The sequence below is a fragment of the Colius striatus genome, chromosome 4 (genome assembly GCF_028858725.1).
Source record: "Colius striatus isolate bColStr4 chromosome 4, bColStr4.1.hap1, whole genome shotgun sequence".
Lineage (NCBI taxonomy): Eukaryota > Metazoa > Chordata > Aves > Coliiformes > Coliidae > Colius > Colius striatus.
Window position 1 is genome coordinate 36174077 of NC_084762.1, and position 22821 is coordinate 36196897.

At 43.8% G+C, this 22821-nt stretch overlaps 1 protein-coding gene across 1 annotated transcript; it reads left to right on the forward strand.

Annotated features, from left to right (window-relative positions):
• Positions 1 to 1313: 1313 nt before the first annotated feature.
• On the forward strand, positions 1314 to 12794 carry DIPK1C (divergent protein kinase domain 1C). Its single transcript, XM_061995719.1, has 4 exons — positions 1314 to 1581; positions 6933 to 7610; positions 11246 to 11410; positions 12127 to 12794. The coding sequence occupies exons 1-4, from the start codon at positions 1399 to 1401 to the stop codon at positions 12340 to 12342; spliced, it is 1242 nt and encodes a 413-aa protein (XP_061851703.1). The 5' UTR covers positions 1314 to 1398; the 3' UTR covers positions 12343 to 12794.
• Positions 12795 to 22821: the final 10027 nt, after the last annotated feature.

The window sequence follows — 22821 nt, forward strand, 5'->3', positions numbered from 1 at the left end:
ACTTACACAAGTTGCATGTTAGAATACATCAATTGAAACATTCTGCAGTTCTCCATCCCCAGGCCAGATTCTGCTACTCTTACTCATTTGGGTAAATAATTTACTCTCCGAGTGGTTTCATCAACTGCAATTCATCTTCCTTCTATGGCAGTGCAAGTAGCATGAGCTAATCATCCATACAAGGGAAAGAAAACAAAATCAGGTCCTTTTGGGTCATATCTGACAATAAACCTGAACCAGATACCCTTGTTTCATCGGGATGTACTTCAGAATAGGAATTCTCCCACTGAAAACTGTGATGGTGAGATGTTATCAAGTGAGAGTCAAGAGAGAAGCAAGTGAATGCCGTGATCTAAACAGAGGAAGTGAACATCTGCACCTGGACTGAGGAAAGGATGCCAGGATCTTACTTGCCTCACAGGAACAAACATGAGGGTCTTTGACCTCTTTGAAATGTTAACAAAATCAAATAGACTGCTGTCACATGCGGTCGACCCCTCCTCGGAGATCCCTCTCGCAGCCACAGGTACTCTCTCTGCCAGAAAGCGGAGAGACTACTGAATCCTCCCCGGCGCCGCTGGACCCAGCACACCCTGCCCAGCTCCGCTGGCTTTCTCCACTGGCTGCCGGGCGAGCCAGGAGATGACGAGGGTGCCGGGCAGGAGCCAGGAGCCAGCCCGTATCTCCGCCGCCGGGCCGCGGATCGGGCAGGGGAGGCTGTGAATGCTGCTACAGAGTCAAGGGGTGACACTCCATGGGGGAGCTGGAAGGTGTGTTAGTGAATGGGCACCTGAGTCGCTTATCTCTCTATCTCCTTTAGTCCCAGGCGGATAAAACTGGAGAAGTTACTCCAGAATAAACAACTTCTCCCTTCCCCCCTATTTGAAGGGAGGCGAAGCTTTCACCAGAAGGAATCGTCCGTCTCCAGGCTGCCTCTTTCAAAGTGCCGGGCAGCCGTCTGAGTGGGGAAAGGTTCCACTAGCAGCCTTCACCCCCCTTCAAAACCCCTTTTATTCTCGGGTGAGAAACTCAGAGGGGGAAGGAGGAGTGGGAGCGGACAGAAGCCGCCAAGTGACTGCAGGGGCCGCTTGGCACTGGGGAGAGCAGACAAAAGCCGGCGGAACTACGTGGCTTAAATTCAAAAGGAGCGCTCCGGGCTCCGCGAGGGCAGCACCGGACCGGGGAAAAGGGGGAGGGGGCCGGGGGCGGGAGCGGGGCCGGTGCCGCGGTGGGCAGCCTGAAAGGGAGGAGGGCGGGCGGGGGGCGTTTGGCGATGGGCGCCGGCGAGGAGCGGGACGGGCGTGCGAGGGGGGAGCGCGGAGCCCCTGCACGCCGCGACTGCTCGATCGGGGCCGCGGCGGCCGGAGCGACCGCCCGAGCCCTGTCCCGGGAGCGACGATGAGGGGCATCCCGGGCTTTAAGCGGCTGCGGCTCAAAATCTGGCGGCGATGCACCCTGGTGCTCCTCCTCCTCTGGGCTGCCTGCTGGATGGTGGTGAGCGCCTTGCTCTTCCTCCTCCACAGGAGCGTTTTCTCCGAGCGCTGCACCGACGAGAAAAGCCACCGGATCCTGGCGAGGCTGGTACGTGTCCCGGCGGGACGCGGGGCATCCGCTGGGGGCTGCCCGGCGGGATGAGGCGCCGGGGATCCGTGAGGGCTGCCGTTAGCCGAGCACTCGCTTTCGGCCGCTCCGCCGAGGCGCTCACTGCCGGCTCCGTCCCGCCGGAGGGGCCGCGACATCGGCGCGACCCCGCTGTGTCCGCCCGAGCGGACTCGGACCCGGGCGCGGACCTGGCGGGCGGGCGGGCGGCTTCTTCCCTCCCCGATTCCCTCTCTGTCTCCATCTCTGCCTTCTTCTCTGCCTCTCTTCTCGGAGCTGGGGCAGGTGCCTGCAGGCGGCCGGCGCGGGGTTGCGGGTGCGCTTCTCGGGCGCTGTGGGAAGGGCCGCTCGGCATCCTGCACGCTCCGAAGCCGGAGGGAGTGGGCGACGACGCCTCCCTCGGATTGTTTTTTAGTTATTTACTCTAAAAGGTGTTTGCACAGGAGTCTTCTTTCAGAAAGGACACGCAGCATGTAACGCCTCCTTTAAGTCTGGCAGGGGTTGGCATTGAACATGTAGTTATTCAAAAATTCAATAAAGGATTTCCGAATAGTCATTAAAATCTCCTTTAAAAAAAGTAAATAAATGATAAAAACCCGAATTTAGAATTGTGTATGAAACACTTCGAGAAGAGGAGTAGCATGGGTTAATGCTTTGAGTTTAATTCTATTTCTCAGTTGAGGTATTTGTAGTGACAGTGGTTAGATGCAAAGGGAAGAATCCTAATGGAAATTATCTATTCCTGCAGCAAGCAAAAAATTATCATAGATTTCCCCTAAATTCTGTATAATAAAGGTTGAAAAACTATAGGCAGTGATCCTGACTGTGTTTTTAATAGCAGTGAGATCAGTTTCTTTACCACAGCAGTCAGCTTGAGGTACAACTGAGCTGAGGATTGCAGCTGAAGGAATGAATCCTTCCTACTGTCTGAGAAGAACGCAGAGGGATGGAAGTGGAAGGAGCCACCAGGCTCAAGGAGATCCAGACCCTTGCCTACACTCTCATCAGTAAGCAGATGAACAGAGACTTGTTGCAGTCCTTCAGTTTGCAGAGCATTAGGCATGACTTCAAAAGCCCAGGCAGGGGTCATATTTCAGCCACAGGCTTGGAAAGTTGTCTCTATCACCATGTGATAGCTCAGCTTCAGACCCTTCTTCTAGAAAAAGAGTAGCTGGGATTGCTGTGCTCATCTGTTTCCATATGTGAGTCTTCTATAGCATTGTCAAAACTTGTAAGCAACAATTTTCCCAGGTGATGTTAGAAAGGGATGGCATAATTAGCAAATGAGCTTGTCTTCATCAGCCCTGAAATAGATCTTTATGTATCTTCCCAGCATGGCATGAGTTTCAAGTTATACAAAGTGCAGTTACTGTATGAAACAAATAATCTGATCGCCTGAGTCTCACGCCTTTTACTAAGCAAAACTCAACTTCCGAGAAAACCCATTTTACTAGTCATCTGTAATATTTTCAGTAGGAGAAAGGACAAGCGATTTGAAGCAAGTGGGTGAAAACTGCACAGTTGTGCACAATTGCAAGTGGTATTTCTGAAGGTTTATATACTTCTTCTGAGTAAAATGTGCATCTATGCAGATGTATACTGCACGGAGGAGGCTGGAGAAGCACTCGTCATTTTGCAGAGACCAGCTTTTAACTTTCAAAAGGAGCCCCCTTACTCTTTCCTAAGGCAGGTCTCATCGGCACTTACACTGAACACAATAAATCATAGCGATCACTTTCTGGTTTATTCTGGAGAAATCAATTCATTTTGATGCCTTCCAAAACCCTGCTAAATATTGCATTTACATAGGAGGAATACTTGATAACAGGGCATGACCCAGTCTCAGGCCTGGTCTACACAAAAGTGGTGGTGGTACAGTAAGTTATTGAAATGTATACAAATCCTTAGTGAGGTTTACATTAATTTTATCTTTTACATTAATTTAAACCTAGCTTTTTAAACTTACTTTGATAGTTGTACTAAGGATATAAAAAATTACGCAGCCAGTTTTAATCAGACACAGATGAGTGAGTCCAAACCATGCTTATATTTGCATTTTTGTGTACTATAACTGCTTTTCTATAAGGTTTTCGGCTTAGTATCACTTTCATATTTTAGTTTAAAAAATCTGGCACTTAGTGGCATTCAAAGAGCACTCATTAGGTAGATTTAAAACTATCTCATTGACAGATCTCAAAATGCAGTCATTAAGAAGGGGAGGGCAGTGTGGAGGATGATTTCTGGAAGATTCTTTGGGAAACTGATTCTTCTTTTTATCAACATTCATTGTGATGTTATAAAGTCTTGTATGGTGAAGTTTGCTGTTACTGCAAAGGTTTCTGGGTTAGTAAAGAATGAGCAGAGCGTCTTTTCATGGCAGCCCAGTCTGAATCACCTGGTTGAATGTTTTCAGTCCACCAAAATGTGTTTTAATACAGTAAAATGCACACAGGGGAGCACAGGAGTACAAGCTGTACCAATAGAGTGGAAGATTTTCTTGCAAAATTATTTGATTTTGCAAAGCATGTTGGGGTCAAGTAATTGCTTCAACATGGACTACCATTGCAGACTGTGCCTAAAAGGCTGACACAATCTCTGAGTGTCTCCAAAAAGGAGAATTAGGGAAGGGCTGATGGTTGTATTTGCAGCACTGGACAATGGCATTCAGTTCTATGTCTGTCCTTCTAAGGGAGGTGGAGGGGAGAGCAAAGAGAAGAAACAGAAAGGGGATAAAACCACAAGAATCGTCCAAAGGCTAAAAAAAAAATTGGACTGTAGTAGAAGGGCTGGAGAGCTAATCTTACTTAGTGGACTATGCTTATGGCAAACATGAACCACTAGAAGTTGGAATAATGTGGAGGCAGGGTGATAGTAAGGACATGATGGTGCAGTTAGTCTTTACTGACCTCCTAGGTCACAATGAACTGGTAACTGAAGAGAGAAGCCATTGAGTGAGTCACAACTCACTACACTCTGTGAGTAGAGAGAGATACCTTGACGGTTGTTCAAGCTTCTTGATTGTTTCTTTGAGGAAGCCTTTCAGAAATCCTTGCCTGCTTTGGTGACCAGCAGAGAATGTTACTTCTGGAAGGCTAGTCTGTGTTTCATCACTGTGAGGCCAGGAACTCCTTGGTGATGTCCTGTTTCACAGATCCATTTGCAAAACACTGCACAAGTTCAGTGTGAGAAGAATCCAGTTTAGAGACTGTTTGTCAGATGATAGTTTAATAAAGATTTATGGGTCCAACTGGAGCAGTGGACAAGTCCTAAGCAGCAGCCAGGTTAAAAAATGACTCATCTTCCATGTCTGGGAAATGTTAAGTGAGACTGCTTTTTCCACAACTACTTTTTCTCATTACTGTTGTTAAGAATGATGTGATGGCAACACATACAAAAAAAAAAATAAGCTTCATGTTCACATGCTTGGCTGTAGGTCTTCTGGGCATGTGTTTTTCGAGCTGCAAGAGGTCCATGCATACAGACCATCTAAGAGTGAACTTGATGGACCACAGTAAAATTGTTCAGAGGCAAGTGTTTACCTATGTGGCCCCAGTTACAGAACTAAGTCATATATTGTCTCACTGTAGCAGAAGAAGAGTTAGGTTGTGGTCTTTTCTATAGGATAGCAATGGTTTTGAATATGACTATACTTACAGTCTCACAAAATTCCTTCTGTTTGCAGTCTTCATTTTGAAATTGCTGAAAGTTCCAGATGGCAACAACCACTAAACAACTTCGGTAAAGAAAATTAAACTTCCTACTTAAAAAGAGTGAATACATTTGTGTGGCATTCACAGGAGCAGATTTTCAAAAGCAAGAATGTTGACAGCCCAGTCAGCCTGTTTGGCCATGCTGATGTGGATGTGGATGCAGCTGTGTGTGTTTCACACAGGTATATCACTCTGGACTTGGTTTGCCTACCTGGATCTTCTTCCTGACATTGAATGTTCTCATTTGGGCTATAAGAACATCAGAGTATGAATAAATTTTATGCCTGTCTGAACTGCCCTCAGAATGTTGTTTTAGTCAATCTATCATCATTCCTGGATATTTGACTCAATCCTCCACCCATTCCCCAGTGTGTTGTTTAAGGCTGGACTCTGGCTGTTGCCTGGCATCAGGACATATTCCTCTGATACATACCTCGGAGATTGTCCTAAGGAAATACATCACTCAAATTTATGATCATGTTTCTCATGCATGTAACAGCAAGTCACAAATGAGGTGTGGCTCAGGCAGCCATTGCAACTATTCCACTGCCAACTTGTTTAAATGAAAGTTCAAATGCCAGAGAGCAATGATGAAGGCGGACAATGTCGAGCCACCTCCCAGATGTTTGGCTTTCTACACCGCCACAGTCTATTCCCCTTTCACCAGAGACCTCTGATCTCCGCCCCCCTTTACTGTTTCTCCCAAAACAGTCCCTGCAGCTGCACTTCTGAATGCCCATAGGAAAATATTGACTGCCTACACTTTTGGAAATGACGATATGGAAACAATTATGGTTTGAGGGAAGGACTGGTGAGGGAATCCTTGCAATTCTTGTATGAATTTGCAGTGGCCACTTCACTATCAAGCAGCAGTTCCCATGTTTCCACAGGCTGATTTTTTTTACAATTAAAAACTATTATTTATGCTATTAATCTTAAAATATTCCTTCTGATAATTACACAGAAAAAATAAAAAGTTGTTTTGTCTGACAGCATTCACGTTATTAAAAATTCTGAAAGTCCTTGGTCCAAGAGGCGTTGGGTGCAGCCTCTGTGTTTCCTGGTAGTGCAGAAGGAGGTCCTTACAGCTTCATTTGAGGCGTGTTGAGTGCAAGGCTGAAACATGCAGGGCTTTTTTTGGAAGGATGCAGTAATCTAGATACCCACAGATTTTCCTGTAGTTTAAACAGGTATGTCTAAGCTATGCTGCCCTTAGAAGTCCTACATTACACTGGAAGTTCTCTCCTGTGCCTTAGAGCGTTACAGCCCAGAATCTCACATAGTGCAGCCCAGTATGTTCAAAGAGTGTCTCACTGAATTCATATGGGGCAAAAACTTACGTGTAACAAGTTATCTAGTCCATTTCCTTGTCTTCCTTGTCTGTCCTTTACCATCCCAAGAATCCCTGTTTGAAGCAAGAGACCCACGTAGTGAAAGGTCTCTATAGACTTCTGAAAAGCCGTTGAATTGCCCAGGGCTTATAGGAGTTACGTGCTTGTGGCACCAAGCCACAGCCTGCTGCAGGCCTCTTGAGCTTAGGATTTGTTGCTCATTATTTGCTTTCCTTTTACATGGTCCATGGGCTTACGGTCCTGCTATGAATATTCTGCTCTTTCACTCCAGTGTCTTGACTACAGCAGCGGAGCCCTGACTGGCGACCTCTGTGAAGATCTGTGTGTGGCACAGAAGCTGGTGTACAAACACTGCCTTTACTATGACAGAGGTAAGAAGGTCATCCAGGCTGACTGGAGAGGCCAGCCCATCATCCTGAAATCCAAAAAGGAAATCTTCTCCAGCTACCAGCACCTCAGTATGCTAGAGGAGGTGGAAATGCAGGATATTCCTGAAACGGAGCTTCTGCTAATGGTAGCTTTGGAGGTCAAAAATGTCCTGGGGCTAGAACTGTCTAACACTACCATAGGGCCCTTGTGGACAAGGAAGAAGGGACCACATTGGAAAGCACAGGTGGCCAGCATGTGGTCCTTGCTCCAGCAGGAAGAATACATCTACTTCAGTTTGCTGCAGGACTTCAGCAAACACGTGCTGCGAATTATTGGCTCTTGTGGACACTTTTATGCTGTGGAGTATCTCACGGCTGGACATGCCTGGCACAAAACTCTTTTTCCCTTGGAAAACATGGTCAATTCCTCCCTTGCTGGCCACAGAAGCAGGGTGAGAGCCATCATTGACATTGCACTCAGCTTTCTCGACATGGTGCAGCATTTTGATAATGATTTTTCTCACCGACTTCACCTGTGTGACATCAAACCAGAAAACTTTGCTATCAGGCACGATCTCACGGTAAGTTGAGTCTTTTGGATGGTGTTGCAGCAATTTGAAGTAAAATTCTAGGCTAAAAGTAGCGGTGTAAAAATACTTCCCCCCTCATACAGCTTTTGACCAAGTTTCTGCAAAACCAATGCATTTACAAGTGACAGGAGAGATTCCCTACTGCTTTTCCTCTTCGCAATGTGCACAGTCATGTTTCAGAGAACTAAATCTTGCTGCTTGTTTTGAGAACTGCTTGCTCAGTTTTCATTTTCTTCACCTCCTCAAAGGCACTGGCACCCTCGGGTTGCCTTAGATGTGGTGAGGTATAACTCCTGAAGGCAAGGGGACCTCAAAAGCTGTAAATGAAGCTGTAATTTGCTTGTAACTACTTCTGGCGTTGATGCTGAAAGGAAAACCTGTTGGAGTTTGAAAGCTAAGGCTGAATTCTCTGGCCTGACGCAAGGGGAACTCCCCACATGCAAGCATGCACATTCACGCTTTAACGTTCAGCTTATCTGGTCTGGAAATGATCTGAGGACAGCGACACGAAACTTCATGGTAATTGGTTATTCTTTGACTTTTTGTTGTACAGCTGTAACTCAGACCTGAACAGATGTGCATGTTTTCCAAGTCGTGGTATAGCTCAGCACCACATTGCTGCTCGTATCTTGTACTCATTCCGTGAACAAAAGTTCCACTGGTCTGAGTGGGAACTGTGTGTATGGACTGGAGGCAGTGAGTAAGTGTTTGAACCAGGCTCACAGCCTGCAGTGACATCAGTGGAGTTTCTGAACTGTGGGTGAATATAAAGTGATTCCAGGGACTTTAATGTTATCTTCAGTACTCATAGAGTGTTAATATAACACTTGCATTTTCAGAGTACTGGACAAACATTGCTGAAACATATAGCCATTAAGAGCAATTAGAGTGCTTCCCCTTCATGCTTCCCTTCCCTCTCATTGTTTATTCAGGTGCAATACAGCAGCTGAAAAGGGAATGGGTAAGGAGCTACAGCAAGAAACTAGAACAAGGGTACCAGTATTTAAGCAAAGTGAGGTACAGCAGGGATTCCTCAAGGCAGGCTCTGCCCATCTTTTTCACTTACACAGGGCTGTGACTGCAACTGCGTGTGGCTGAGTACACACCAGAGCATCTGGTTTGCAGCCTTTCAGGAGAAGAGATTTCACTTGGGAAAAGAGAAGGAATATTAGATGTGTCTTCCCTTACTACTCGTTTTGGTGAGGCTTGCTGCTCCAGGGTCTTCCCATGGCTTCTGGGGTCCAAAGAGTCATCTTCTGGTATGCAGGGTACAGCACCCTAATTTGGTGTTTTCTAGGAAAACCGATTAAAAAAAAAAAAAACAAAATGATGAGTTGCTGCTCACGTGTGGCTCTCCCAGCTGTAAATTACTTACAGCCTGTTGCTGTCACCTGTTATTATCCCAGTGGTCTGGAAGACAGGAGATACACATGGTCAGAAAGCTGCAGTGGCAGACAGATAGAGCTCCTGATCAGTGAAAAAGGCAAGAGAGTGAGAAGCAGAAACTCCAGGAGGTTTCATTAACCAGCTCCAAAACAGGTACACAACAAGGGAGTCTCATAGTTCTTTTGGCCTCCATGTGTGGTTTAAACACTTTTTATACTTGTTTGTTTCTTATGCTCTGTATAGGTAATGAGACTGGTAATGCCCAAAGAAATGTGCCTGGAGTGTAATAGTTTTACTTTGAAGATGGTTTTCAAATGGTGGGGATAAGCCTCCAGCCCTCACTCCAGCGTTCACATGCTGTTCCTGCAGCACGGAGATGATAGATCGCTGCCTGGTAGATCATCCAGGCTGCCATGGAGCTACATAAGAGGCAGAGTTGGAAGGAGGTCTGGGTGAATATACAATGCCCTGGGAGAGCTTCCTATCCTACCAGTGCTTTAGAGAGAACTATAAAGATCATAGCACCTTAAACATCTCTGTAAGTCAGGTCAGGAGCCATGATGGGTCCTTCCTACATTTACCTAGGTACTTTCGTCATGAGTTACACAAACAACACCCAAAATGTAGCTGTTCATAGGTAACGTGTCATCCAGATCTGTCTTCACAATGCCTGTCTGGACACTCACACATTTCTGTAACACATAAACTTCAGTGAAACCCTTTGGTGTTTGAACGTTTGGGAACCAGGGCTGTTTTTCCTACTGGAGCAATTGATCATATTGTCAAAGATGCTCAGTTCTGGCAGAGACCCCACCTGGGAGCTGATGCAGCTACCCTAGGACTGGGGAAACTCTGCAGCACTTTTACTGTCTCTTCTCCAAAGAAGCAAACAGCACAACTACAGAAAGCTTAAGGAGGTAGAGAAAAAAAGAAAAAAATATTGCCTGTCCAAACGAGTGAAATTCCTTAGGCTACATCATCATTATCAAGCTCTCCAAGAAGCTCAAAATACTTGTTTTTTTTTAAGCTGTGCCTTATCTGTTTAAAATTTTCCCTGGGGAAAAAGAAATAGAAGAAAATTAAGATTAGACCTTGTTCTTTCTTTTGCCTGTAGAAGGTTTATTTGGCCTTCTACCAGACCAGACAGCTTTAGTTCCTGGGGTTGATCCAGCTGCTGCTCCAGCCATGCAGTTCAGCTTCCACTGTTATTTGGCAGGTCAGATCTTTAAAATGGAGACTATCTTTTGAGCCAAGCAGCTCTTCAATGCCCAGATCCTGGTCATTTCCCTCCGTGAATAAGTGTGCGAGGGAGCATCTCCGAGCCTCACTGCCAAGTGCAAAGTGCAGCTCTGAAGGTATGCTGCTTGCTACATCCATGGCACTGAAGGCAGGCTGCTTTCACTGTGGTCACACAGTTTGTCTCATGGCAAGCAGCTGCCATCCTGTTACTAGCTTCCTTTCCTCTATTTATTGCTGTGGTTAAGCGAAACATTGTTGGGCGTAGTGATACTGGCAGGAACTGATACTACAGTGCTTCACTCGCAGAGCAGTCTCAAACCTAGCATGGGCAGCGGCTCTGCAAATTCACTATTTTGCAAGCCTGATGTCAGGGAGAGAAAATTGGTTGATGCCTTCAGTCCTTGCTTTTTCTGCTAAGACCAGATACTGTCTGGACTCTGTAACGAACCTTATTTCTGGACAAAGCAGCACAGAGCCATGCACAATAAATGAGTCAAACCATAGCAGACAGGACTGGGCAAAGCTAGTCCTGACTTTCAAAAACCTCAGGGATCTTCTTCTGCAGCTGAACAGATGCAAATCCACTGAACACTATGGCAAGTTTGCAGGAGCAGTACCAGGTGCAAATACTTCTGCACATCCCATTGCTTCTCTCCACTATGGTAAAGTGGGGGTTAAGACTAAATAGTGAATTGGGAAATGATAATGTCTGGCCTGTGGATAATTTTCTACCATCATATAGTTAAAAGGCAGAGGTGCCATCTGCTAATGCTGTAACAAGTAAATCAGTCTTCAGGCTGGATAGTCCAGATTTAAGGCAAATCCATCCAGTTGACCTCAGGAATGCGTATTGTGCACAAATAATTTTCCCTTTCCTGATGTTGTGTTAGCTGTTTTCATTTAAAGACTACTGCAGCTCAGTTAAGCGAAATAAAGCCCTTTCATTATGATGCCAGCACAGCATTTCCCAAAGTAAGCAGCAAACTTGTTTTCATCCACAGGTGGTGGCCATTGATGTGGATATGGCCTTTTTTGAACCCAAAATGAGGGACATCCTCGAACAGAACTGCACAGGAGATGAAGACTGTAATTTTTTTGATTGCTTTTCAAAATGCAATCTGAAAATCAGAAAATGTGGAGCGCAGAGAGCCAATAACAACTTGCAAGTGAGTAGACACAGCTGCTTTACACATCCATTTCTTTTAAAATTGTACTGACTACAAAATGCATAGTATATGAGATGAAGACAGTCAGGTTTTCAAACTTACCCATGGAAGTGCCAGTCCCATTCAGAAATACCATCCTGAGTCACGTGACCAGATCTTCATGTGTGCTACTATTTATTTGCCATGTTTTTGTGCAGCTGTCAGCCCAATGTCTCAGGCAACAGAGCTAAGGAAAGAGGGGCAGAGGGTTAGCAGCACTGTCTCCACTAATGGTAAGAGTGGGGCTGTCCACGTATTAGCGATGGCAGGAATATGGCTGTGATTCACCACACTGCAGGCTTGGTATGCAGATGTAGTGGAGAGAGGAGTCTGTGGAGTTTTTGGCCCTGCAGCTCACACAGTTTCCTTGCAGCTCACACAGCTTGTGCTGGTGGGAAGCACAGGCACAGCAGAGGGGCTGGAGGAGCACAGCAGTAGCTGAGCAGCCTTCTGCCTGCTTCTCCCACTCACTTCACACCTTGTCTTGCAGAAGTGCAAGATTCTGAGAAGAAGGTGGGTTCCTCAGCCTTGGTGGATGCTCCTTTTCTGTACCTTTCTCTTTGAATGGCTCGGAGGCATTTTATATTCACATGACATTTTACTACAGTCCTAGAAAAGCAGCAGAGCATTAGTTGTAGCTCCTGAAAACAACAATCTGGTCTTTTTCCTTTCCTCAGGTAATTTGTGACAAAATATTCCGTCACTGGTTTTCCCCAAATCCCAGAGGACGGTTGGTTTCCTTCCCCCTGCAGCTGCAGCTGCAGAAGGCTGTGCAGGAGTGTGCCGAGCTGGGACACTTGGACACTGCCGGGCATCAGAGGACTCTGAAATCTCTCTCCGAACTGTACCACCTGCTTCGGGTCACTCAGCAAGAACTGCAAAGGGCAGAGTAGACACAAAAGATGGAACTGCAGGGGCCACTTCCCAGCCATTGCTAAGGGATGCTGTATGTGAAGCAGTCTATGTTTTCTTTTTCTCTCTTCCCTCGCTCCTGCCCATTGGATTACATCTGCAGCACAGAGAATGTTTTTCTCCTATGCAAATGATATTCAATGCTGCAGGTGCAGCACGTCCTGTTAATATCCTTTCAAGTGTGAAATTGTTTTACATTACATGGATTCTGTTCTTGCTCATTTTCCTGAGCTAGGCTAGCCCTCTCCATCAGCATTCAGCACATAATTTCCTTACCAAGAGCTGTAGTCACTACTCAGAAGGCATATATGTCTGAGTATGGTGCTCACAGTGGGGATGCATTTACAGAAGAAAAGTCTTAAGTGCAGCAAAACTACTCTCAATAATTAAAATGGTGGGTGTGGATAAGTATATGCACAGTGTTTGTTTTCATTTCCCTGTAGAATGAGGTTTTTGTTAAAGTAGAGACAGAGTGCTCTGTGTGAAATAACAATTCTAAACAGGAGTGCGTAGAAAGTTGGTTTTGTACAAAGCTGTCCTTTCTGATGTCCTCAAATGCATTTTCTCTCTGTGTTGCATAACCTGTGCCATAGTTTTCTGAGGAGAAAGTATACAAGTTACTTCGGACTTTTCTAGAGGAAAATAATTATACCCTTGTTGAGTTCCCATGTGGATACTTATAATCTGAAGTAGAGAGGTATGAATAATGCCACTGAATTTTCCAATATGAATAAGCCCTCCTGCATTTCTACATTAGAGCACTTGATGAGCAGCACTCTGTTGCCAGAGAGCAGAACTACCCAGGAATGCCAACAATCTGTCCTTTGCATTGAGCAGAACAATATCCAGTCCCAGAGTTTTCTTATACAGCATTTTTGAAATCACAGAATCACAGAATGGTTTAGGTTGCAAGAGTTTGTTAAGTTCATTAAGTCCAACTGTTAACCTAGCACTGTCATGTCCACCACTAAACCATGTCCCTAAGTGCCACATCGCATCACCCAGGATGGTAATTGAACCACTTCCCTGGGCAGCTTGTTCTAATGCTTGATAAACCCTGAAGTGAAAAAAAAAATCCCAAACATCTAATCTAAACCTCTCATGGTAGAACTTGAGGCCATTTCCTATTGTTTCTGTCACTTGTAATTTGGGAGAGGAGACCAATGTCACCTCGCCATAACCTCCTTTCAGGTGTTTGTAGAGAGCGATCACATCTCCTGTCAGCCTCATTTTCTTTAGGATAAACAAGCCCAGCTCCCTCAGCTGCTCCTCGTAAAACCTGTTCTCCAGACCCTTCACCAACTTCATTGCCTGTGTCTGGACACACTCTGGCACCTCAATGTCCGTGTAGTGAGTGGCCCAAAACTGAATACAATACTCAAGGTGCGGCCTCACGAGCACAGAATACAATGGGACAATCACTTTTTTGGCCTTGCTGGCCACACTATTTCTGACACAAGCCAGGATGCCATTGGCCTTCTTGGCCACCTGGGCACATTGCTGGCTCAGCCGGTTGTCAATTAACACCCCCATAACACTCCCAGTCCTTTTCTGCCAGACAGTTTTCCACTCTGCCCCAAGCCTGTAGCGTTGCCTGGGGTTGTGGCCCAAGTGCAGGACCCAGCACTTGGCCTTGTTGAACCTCACGCAATTGGCCTCAACCTATCTATCCAGCCTGTCCAGGTCCCTCTGAAGTGCCTTCCTGCACTCAAGCAGGTCTATGCAGCCACCCAATTTGGTATGCTCTGCAAACTTACTGAACAAAATGAAAAAAGGATTTTTTTGGTAAGAATTCATTATCTGGCAACCAGTAACATAAATAAAGATCCCTAGGTTAACTTAACATCATTAACTTTGCCTTTCAAATGTGTGTAGCTGTGGCTGAAGAATGTAACACAAGGGTTCAAAACACAGTGTATGTGTTTAGACCAAATAGCGGGCAATATGCCCATGAGCTGGTTTTCGCACTAAAAACCTCACAAACAGAAAAACCGACAGCCTATGACAGACCTGAGCTCAGAATTCTTCAATATTAAGACTGAAAATCTTGTTTTGTGGATGTGAGACACATAACAAAACCTAATCTGTTTTGTCTTCATATTCCTCAGCATTATGAGAGCTCTGAAGCCTGAGAGCACTAATTATACATAAACTTTCAATTTTTGGAGTAGTTCTTTAAAGGAATGTTAAAGATTGCCTGTGACCAAAAAAATATGAGCTGCTTGACACTGAGCCAAAGCTAGCTCAAATTTTGACTAGTGCTAGGGGTTTCTTTTTTCTATTTCTTACAGTAAACTACCATAACTTCAAAAATCATATAAACCTTCAGGAAGCTCATAATGAGGGCAAGGTTGGCTGCCTTGCCTGGGGCTGCACTGAAGACAAGCTGCTGCTAAGCCAGTGCTAAGCTTAGGAGCCCCTGACTCATAAAGTTGTACTCTGCCCACACTTTTCTAACCAGGTAGACAAACAATGTTTCAATACTTTAAGATCGTCCTTTGCAAAGGAAGGAAAGCAAAGGGAAATGAGAAGAAACACAAATTCCTGAACAATGGAAGATAATAATTAAAGATAGAATTAAATTATGACAAAGGGTTGGGGACAGATCATGTGTCATGTAGAGAGAAGATGAGGAAAAAGAGACAAAGGAGAAATAGGAAAGATTAAGATATATCCCAGTTTGTGAAAGCATGATTTATGATGTAAGATTGAATAAACTAGCTCTGAGGAAGAAGAGACCGAGGAGAAGCATGGTATCATTCTTGAAACAGAAGGAGGATGATAAAAAGAGATCAGAAGAGATCTTCCCTGTCCCGATTTTCTTGGTGGATATGATGAGCAATGAGCTTAAATTGCAACAAGAAAAATTCAGGCTAGATATTTTTTATAGGCATTCTAGTAGTAAGAAACAGTGGAGATATAATGCAATTCATTTGGGAAAACTTCAGTTTTCATAAATTCTGATTTTTAACTAAAGGCAAGAGTGAGTGCCTGTCAGAAATGACATTTTTGCAGTTGTGTCTGATCTTATTTTGAGGTAGCATTTTATCTATGAATCCTGTGATTCTGTTACTACCAGATTATGTTTGTGCTTTTCTGACTCCCTCACAATAAAATCTACCCTTCTGAGACATGGGGGTAGGTAACTCTCCTTTATCTTAGATATGCAAATCTATGGGGTCCCCTGGGAAGGGAAGGCACAGGGATCTTCAGCTGTGCAAATGGTGCTACAAAACCTAGTGATGTCATCAGGGTTTGCGTGTTTCCCAAATCACCTTCCTACTGAAGGCACTGATCATTGTGAGGTCAGGAGTGACTCAGTATACCCCAAATGCTGCTGAGGAACCTGATGATCTTATACGTTATTGCTCTCCTGTTTCCCTGATCCCATTAATTCTTTACTTCTTCCCAGGCGTGGAGTGTACCCTCAGGGAAATGCAAGGGTCATGCAGACAGGTCAGTGCTTTACAGCAGTGTTACACTCCACCATGGCAGGGCTTTGCCTCCCATTTTCAGATTTGCATTCCAAACAGGCTAAATTGTTGTTGGATGTGATGTTTCAGTTTTAAAATGGGTAGAAAAAAAACAGTGAAATGAAACCTAGTGGCAGCCAAATGCTCAGAAGGTCCTTCTCCTTGGCAGGATTTAGGAAGGGAAGCTGACTTTAACAGATTTCTCCAAACCCCTCAGGGCCTGGCTGCAGCCACCTCCACCTGTCAAGAATCTCCTTCCTACAGAAATACTTTCCCAGGTCATTAGATTTCACTTCTTCTTTTCAGGATGCAGAGAATAATCCTCAGAAACCTCTCAAGGGTGACACAAATGGGTCATTTGTACTTGGCTGGCCTGTGAGATTGCATATCACCTTTAATGGTGACTGGAAAGACAAGTTGAATCTGACAGGCTCTGTGAACACAGGGATGGATTCTTCACTGCCCTGCCGCGCACCTTGTAAAGTCACTCAATCCTGGGAAACCTGAGAGAAAAATGCTGCCACCAAAGCAGATTAAATATTCCAATTTATTAGCACAGGTACCAAGGACCAAAACAGGAATAAAACTGTAGGCATGCCTTTATATCCCTGGGGCAGAAGAAAAAAGAAAATGAGGACACTGGTTTAGTTACCTTGAGAAGGCAAGTGCAAACTGCATTATTTTACACCTATGTTTTATGGTGGAAATATCTATACAGGTGTTTGACAATGAAGGACCAGGTTCACATGTCACTTCTGACAAAGCCCTTTTCATACTGCCTTGGCAGCACTGCCCAACAAAAAATAGCTGTGGCATAAAGAGATATGTAGCTGGTGTTTACTTCACAGGTCAGGATGGTCGCATGTCCAGGTCAGGAGGGTGTTCAATGGGAGTCCTGTATGCTGTTGAACCCAGGCTACTGGCACAGTTTGTTGTAATACAGCACCCAGCAGTGATAGCTGGGAAATTCTGCAGTGGCAGAGTCAGAAAAATGACACACTGTTAAAATTTACATCACACTTACAAGAGTTAAGTGGAAAAAAAAAAAAAAAGCAACCACAAAACAAAGACACCAAACCCCTCAATTTAAAATGCTTCAAAAATCAATTTTGAAAATGTCTAAAATACTCAGTTTTGGCAGTTTACGTGTGGAAAAACCTGCAAACTCTTTTCCCAAATGTGGTTAATTAATACTGAAAGATTTACAAAATAAAAATATAAAGACTGAAATTAATCATGGTCTTAAAAACCATGTTTCATCTGAGCTACACAGTGAAGCTTGTTAATATCCTCATCACTTTCTGATGTTTAATTTTTATCTCAATTCAGATGAGAATTTTCATGAAAGCTCAAAATCTTTTGCAGAGACTTTTTCACCTGGTCCCAGTGCTGAGATCCAGAAAAGAGAAGCTTCCCATAGAATCATAGAATCATTACAGTTGGAAAAGACCTTTAAGATCATCGAGTCCAATCACTAACCTCACACTGCCAAGCCCATCACTAAACCAAATCCCTGAGTACTTCATATAGTTTTTGAAGTTACCTTTGCTTCCTGCTTCATTACTGCATACCATTTATGATCCTAACTTGGGCTGTAATGGTATCTGCTTAATTTCTCTTGCTTTTGTGTATCTCCAAAGCTCCTGCCTACTGAAACCTCTGTTTGGCACCTAATTCATCACAGCTTTGCCGAACCATAGGCTACATAAGATTCTTCACACCCCTCCATATAAAAGAACACTCCTCTTATATAGGTTCCCTAATAGTATTTGGCTGCACTGGGAATGGCACTTCATCAACAAAGGCTGTTACCCTTCAACTGATCTCAGCAACATCTCTTTGCTTGGTCAGTCTGTTCCTGAATCCTTTTCACCCTATAAAAGTGGCATTACTTCTTGATTCATTTCTACCACTTACTGCACTAGCGCCTTACTCAGCAACTTTCTCCTCATATTTATGGCTCTCTGTGAAACAGGAATGGCATTAAGTCATTGTTTATTCCTTCTTTGCATCTTAGTTAGCAGCACGTGCTTCATCTCTGCAATAATCTAAATACACTGTCTATTCCCACATTTTACAAGAGGTCAGTCTACTTGGAGATCTACTTCAGAATTTTCTGGGAAGATAATTTCAACGCTTTGCTCAAGATTTTCACAGAACAACTACCTAAATGCAGATTTTTCTCCATTGTATGCCCAGCAAAAATATCTGCAGGCAACAGTCCTGCAATAAAGCGATATGTAAATAGAGCAAAACTCCTTACCTCAAAGGATTTACATGGTCTCTTTTATATTTTGAGCTTGGCTTAATAGTGACTAACCCAGAACAGCAGGTCACTGCTATGGGTACATTTTTTGTATAGAGACTACTACTCCCTAGTGTGAATCCAGGGACCTCCTCCTCCACTGAGAGCATGTAGACACATTGCTAGAGGCAGCGCTAGAGATAACAACACATATTTGAGGCTAGAGGAGAGGAGTGAGAAGAGCTTGTTTTCTTTTGGTTAGAAACATTGACTGAACAAAACACTTCCTACAGGTAAAAAAATGGAATCTTGAACTTGAAGGAGTTAGGAACTCCTTACTTGTTTGGAGTTTGTTGCCTTTCTTCTAAGGTATAGACTCAAGCTGCCATATTTATTTGTTTATGTAGTGTTTTGTTTTGTCTTTTTTTTTTAAAGGAACGAATGAAGAAGCCACATACCATCTGCTTGTCTATCAGCAGGTCATATTGTTGTATGTAATGGGCAGGGAGGTGATAAATTGCATCTTTTAATGAGTTTCAGGCTGTAATCATGGAGCCTTGCGGTTGTAATATTAGTTTACCTATCTGAACAACCAACTGTAAAAAAAACCCAAAGAACCCATAACCAGTGTAAGTGGAAGCACACAATCAGATTAGCCATCTTGGCAGACACCCTTGGAAGCCTAGTACAGGTGAACAGTGAAATCCCTCTGTTGGGGCTGACCTGCAGTGACTCCACACAATAAGCAGAGTCACTCTGCAGGAGTCTCAGTCACTGCCACTTTTCTGGATCCACAGAGAAATCAGGAGAAAGGCTTCTAGGCTTTCAGTAGCAGAAAAAGTCAGCAACATGTGGAGAGGAAAAGAATTGTTTGGAAGAATGAAAATCCAGGACAACTTAACTCAGAACTTAAGCTAATAAGAGACCCTGTATTGAAAAATCTGAGGATGTCGATCAATTGATTGGAAAAAAAGAATCCCAAACAGTTCTATTGTAATTATTAAAAATAATAAAGAACAGCATCACGGGTGATATAGTGCAGGTATCTCCAAAGCCATTTGTTGTATGTATCTAAGGATCTGTCAAGTAGACTGTGGAGCTGTGTAATGATGTCTGCAGCTGAAAGGCTAGGCAGAGTAAAATAACTTAGCAAAAGGTTAGAACTACAATTTAAATAAAGGCAGAAAACTGCCCTAATTAGTAACAGTCTATGTCGGCCAAAAAATAAGAGTGCTTGTCTCAATAAAAGCATGATTATGTCTATAAAGTATGGCAAAAAGTTTAAATCCTTGAAAGGCTACGATCCATAATCTTGTGGTTTGTTTAAAGCTTTGATCCCACAGACTTGAGCTCCTCAAAAGCAGAGTGATTGCTGACCTCCTTGAACTCTGGGATTATTATGCCCTTCTGCAATATACTTTGAGGTACTTTTGTTTCTTTCTCTAAACTGGAGGGTGCATTTCTATACTACAAATGTGCCTAAGTGGTGATGGCAGCCAGAAGGATGTGCATATGATCCGGCACATAATCACTTCCACAAGCCTCTGCTGCTAGTGCTTTCAAGATACATGTAATCCAAGCTGGAGACTATTGTGAATACCTCTCTTCTTCCCTTGCTGGTTCCTTACCGGTTTGCTTGTAGCAAGTTAGGAACAGAATCCCTCCTCCTGCGTAAATTGGTTACATTCTCTCCAAGATTCATGCTACATCAGGAAAAGACCAAAGGGCATGGATTTCAGGATGGGTTCATTCTCTTAAAGGTACAACATACACAGCTGCAGGAAAGAAATTAGGTTAATTTGTATTTCTAAAGAAGCGCTTCTCTGGCTAAAAATAAGTAGATGAAAAAATAGATGTTTCAACAAATATCCCGTGTACATTTTTTAATTACTATTTGTCTATATTTCCATAATCTAAAGCCCACTGCTCCTTTCCCATTCAAAAGAAGGTTAAAAAAGAAGATTGTGTTTACTACTGCAAATATCACAGGTATGCCAATTATTTCTTTCCCATTTCTGTGTCTGACATTTCAGGTTGTATTCTTACCCTTAGGAACTGGATTTTTCCCATTATCCAAAGAGCGTGAGTATCGGGAAAAGCACAGTTTCCAAAAACTGGGTTTTTCTCTCTTGTTCAAGGCTTAACCGTGCTAATCTTTGCAGAGTTGTCACTGGCTAAATGTTTATTACATGGAATCAGGACCTGACTAATGGACTCAATATCTATCAGTAATGAAATAAATACCTATGTAATTACTCCAGTGCTCCAAATTTTGCTTCTAATGGGGCAGTACCAGCATCATTCTGTCTGATTTTAAATCACACGTGCACAGGTAAATGCTTTTCCAAACACACTAAGATACACTTTCACATGGATTAAGTTCACAACCATCTCTTGGCAAAACTGTGTACCTGGACTGGAGCATTGAGAAACAAAAAAAGGAACCCTACAAACTTATATCCATGGTCTTCTCTTTAATCATCTTATTCAGTTGTTTGTGGAGTAAAGGCAGTATGCGCACACACAGACACTTGTACATCTGTTGAGCAGTAAATTCATGTAAGAAATACTGAGCAAATGCCTGGTATTTGTATGTTTCCTATAATATTCTATATAGATTGGGAAAATGTGAGCTTAATTAGCAACATAAATGACAATCATACAGTGTAGAGAAATAATGAAAAAATTAATTGAATGCTTAACCAAATTCTTCACCCATTGATTTCACTGGGCTTTCTAAAGTGACTCAAGAGTTAAATTTCTTGGATGACATTCTAGTCTCCAATTCAGAAAAAAATCAGATGAACAGTATTATATCTGCCAAAGCAATATTGCTGAAGAGGCATTAGATAACGCAAATATACCGCATCAATTTCCATTGACATTTCAGTAGATTTCTCTTAAAAGCAAAGAGCCAGCCAAGAGCTGGACAGGACAGTGATAAGCACTACTGGAATGCCTGCAAATGGACTCTTCATTAAACAGCAGGCACGGATCTTGAGTCTCACCTCATTCTTTTTGCGTTCATTTTCCCTTGCATATGCATTTACATGTATTCATGTGTGATATTAACATGCTCTAAGGCTCAAGTTGGACTTAAACCAACATAAATCACTGGCATTTTGGACTGTGCTCTTGATTCATGTCACTGAGTGAGAAATTCCTTGCATTTTAAATGGGCAGAGGCAGGAGTGATATGAGCAATAAGCTCACATAGTGAGAATGAGATAAGTTTTGCTATAGCACAGAGCTTTTTTCTTTCTCTAGCAGAAATCTCTGTGGAGAGGATGATTCATGGCTGTATCGTCTCAGAAGTGATCCAGGGATACTCCTCAAGGGCCACAGCACAGTCCATCACTATCAGCCACAGGCGCTGCCTCAGCAATGGTGTCTGGCATGCTGGCAACTTGGCTGCTGCTCAGCTCGCCCCCAAACACCTCCTCTCGGCTCTAGGGCAGAGCAGGGATTTCAGAGGCATGGGTGCTTCTTCTCTCCTGCACCTGGATGATGAGAGTACAGTTTGAGCTAATCTGCTGGTTGAAGGCTGTAGCTCAGCCACTCTTTCACAGAACCACAGATTCATTGAGTCACAGAGTAGTATGGGTAGAAGGGGACCTCCAGAGGTCATCTAGTCCAACCCCCCCTGCTCAAGCAGGTTGTCCTTGATCAGGTCACACATGAAAGTGTCCAGGTAGGTTTGGAATCCTCCAGAGGTGACTCCACACCCTTCCTGGACAGCCTGTGCCAGGGCTCCCTCATCTTCACAGGAAAGAAGTTTCTCCTCAGGTTCAAGCAGAACTTCCTCTGTTGCAGCTTGTGGCTGTTACCTCTTGTCCTGTCATTGGGCACTACAGGAAAAGGACTCACCCCATCCTCTTAGCACCCACCCTTTAGGTATTTATAAGGTATTATAATATTTATAAGTCTATAGTTTTTATAAGACAGCAACTGATCATGAGGTTATGAATTGCAAGAGTTTTCTCTCCTAGTTCTTGAGTGGGAAAAAAAAGCTGCTTCTCTAATGGATCTTCCTAGAGTGCTGTAGATAGAGTCTCTAGCACCATTCATAGCACTAGAAGTGTCTCCTCTGGGAAAGTGCCTTATGATGGAGGCCCTTCCAAGTCCTGGCACAATGGTGGGCACTGTGTGAGGATCTCAACCTGCTACTCGCTCTCCTGCTTCTCTGACTCAAGGCTGCAAGAGCTTTTCCCATGCTGAGACTGGCACCTCAGAGCAATGCCTCATTCATGTCAAGAAGGGTAGGGAAAGCAAACATAACAGACGCATCACCATTTCTTGTCTATCAATTTCACCCTGTTCCCACAGCTCCAGGATTTTGACAGCCTCACACAAACTTTGCTGAGAAAGATCTACTGTCAGGGCTGAATTTAATACTATCTGCTTTTCCATGTGGGAAACAGATAAGAATTGTCTGAATAATTTCTATGAAGAAAGGCAGCTTTGCTGGAAAGCACAAAGGAAGAGAAAGATTTTGTTGGGCTCCATCCTTTCATATTACAGAGAGCAAAGCAGAGCGAGGCTGTGTCTAATTAGTAGCGCAGGAGTTCACCAAGCTGTCAGGTCAGATGCTGTCTCTGAGAACAGGGATCTCAGTGCAGGCACACAATGCAGGCACATACACTAGAAGGATAGGACATCTGAGTAAGTGTGCAAACACATAGCTATACATATTTAAACTAGCTGCTCTGAGTGCATGTTCTCAAGGTACAATGATGCTGGAG

Excerpts from the sequence above, each read along its gene's own strand:
- DIPK1C (XM_061995719.1), top strand. The coding sequence starts at position 1,399 with ATGAGGGGCATCCCGGGCTTTAAGCGGCTGCGGCTCAAAATCTGGCGG. Across the intron at positions 1,582-6,932 it reads ACCGGATCCTGGCGAGGCTG|TGTCTTGACTACAGCAGCGG; the intron begins GTACGTGTCCCG and ends CTTTCACTCCAG. Across the intron at positions 7,611-11,245 it reads CTATCAGGCACGATCTCACG|GTGGTGGCCATTGATGTGGA; the intron begins GTAAGTTGAGTC and ends TTTCATCCACAG.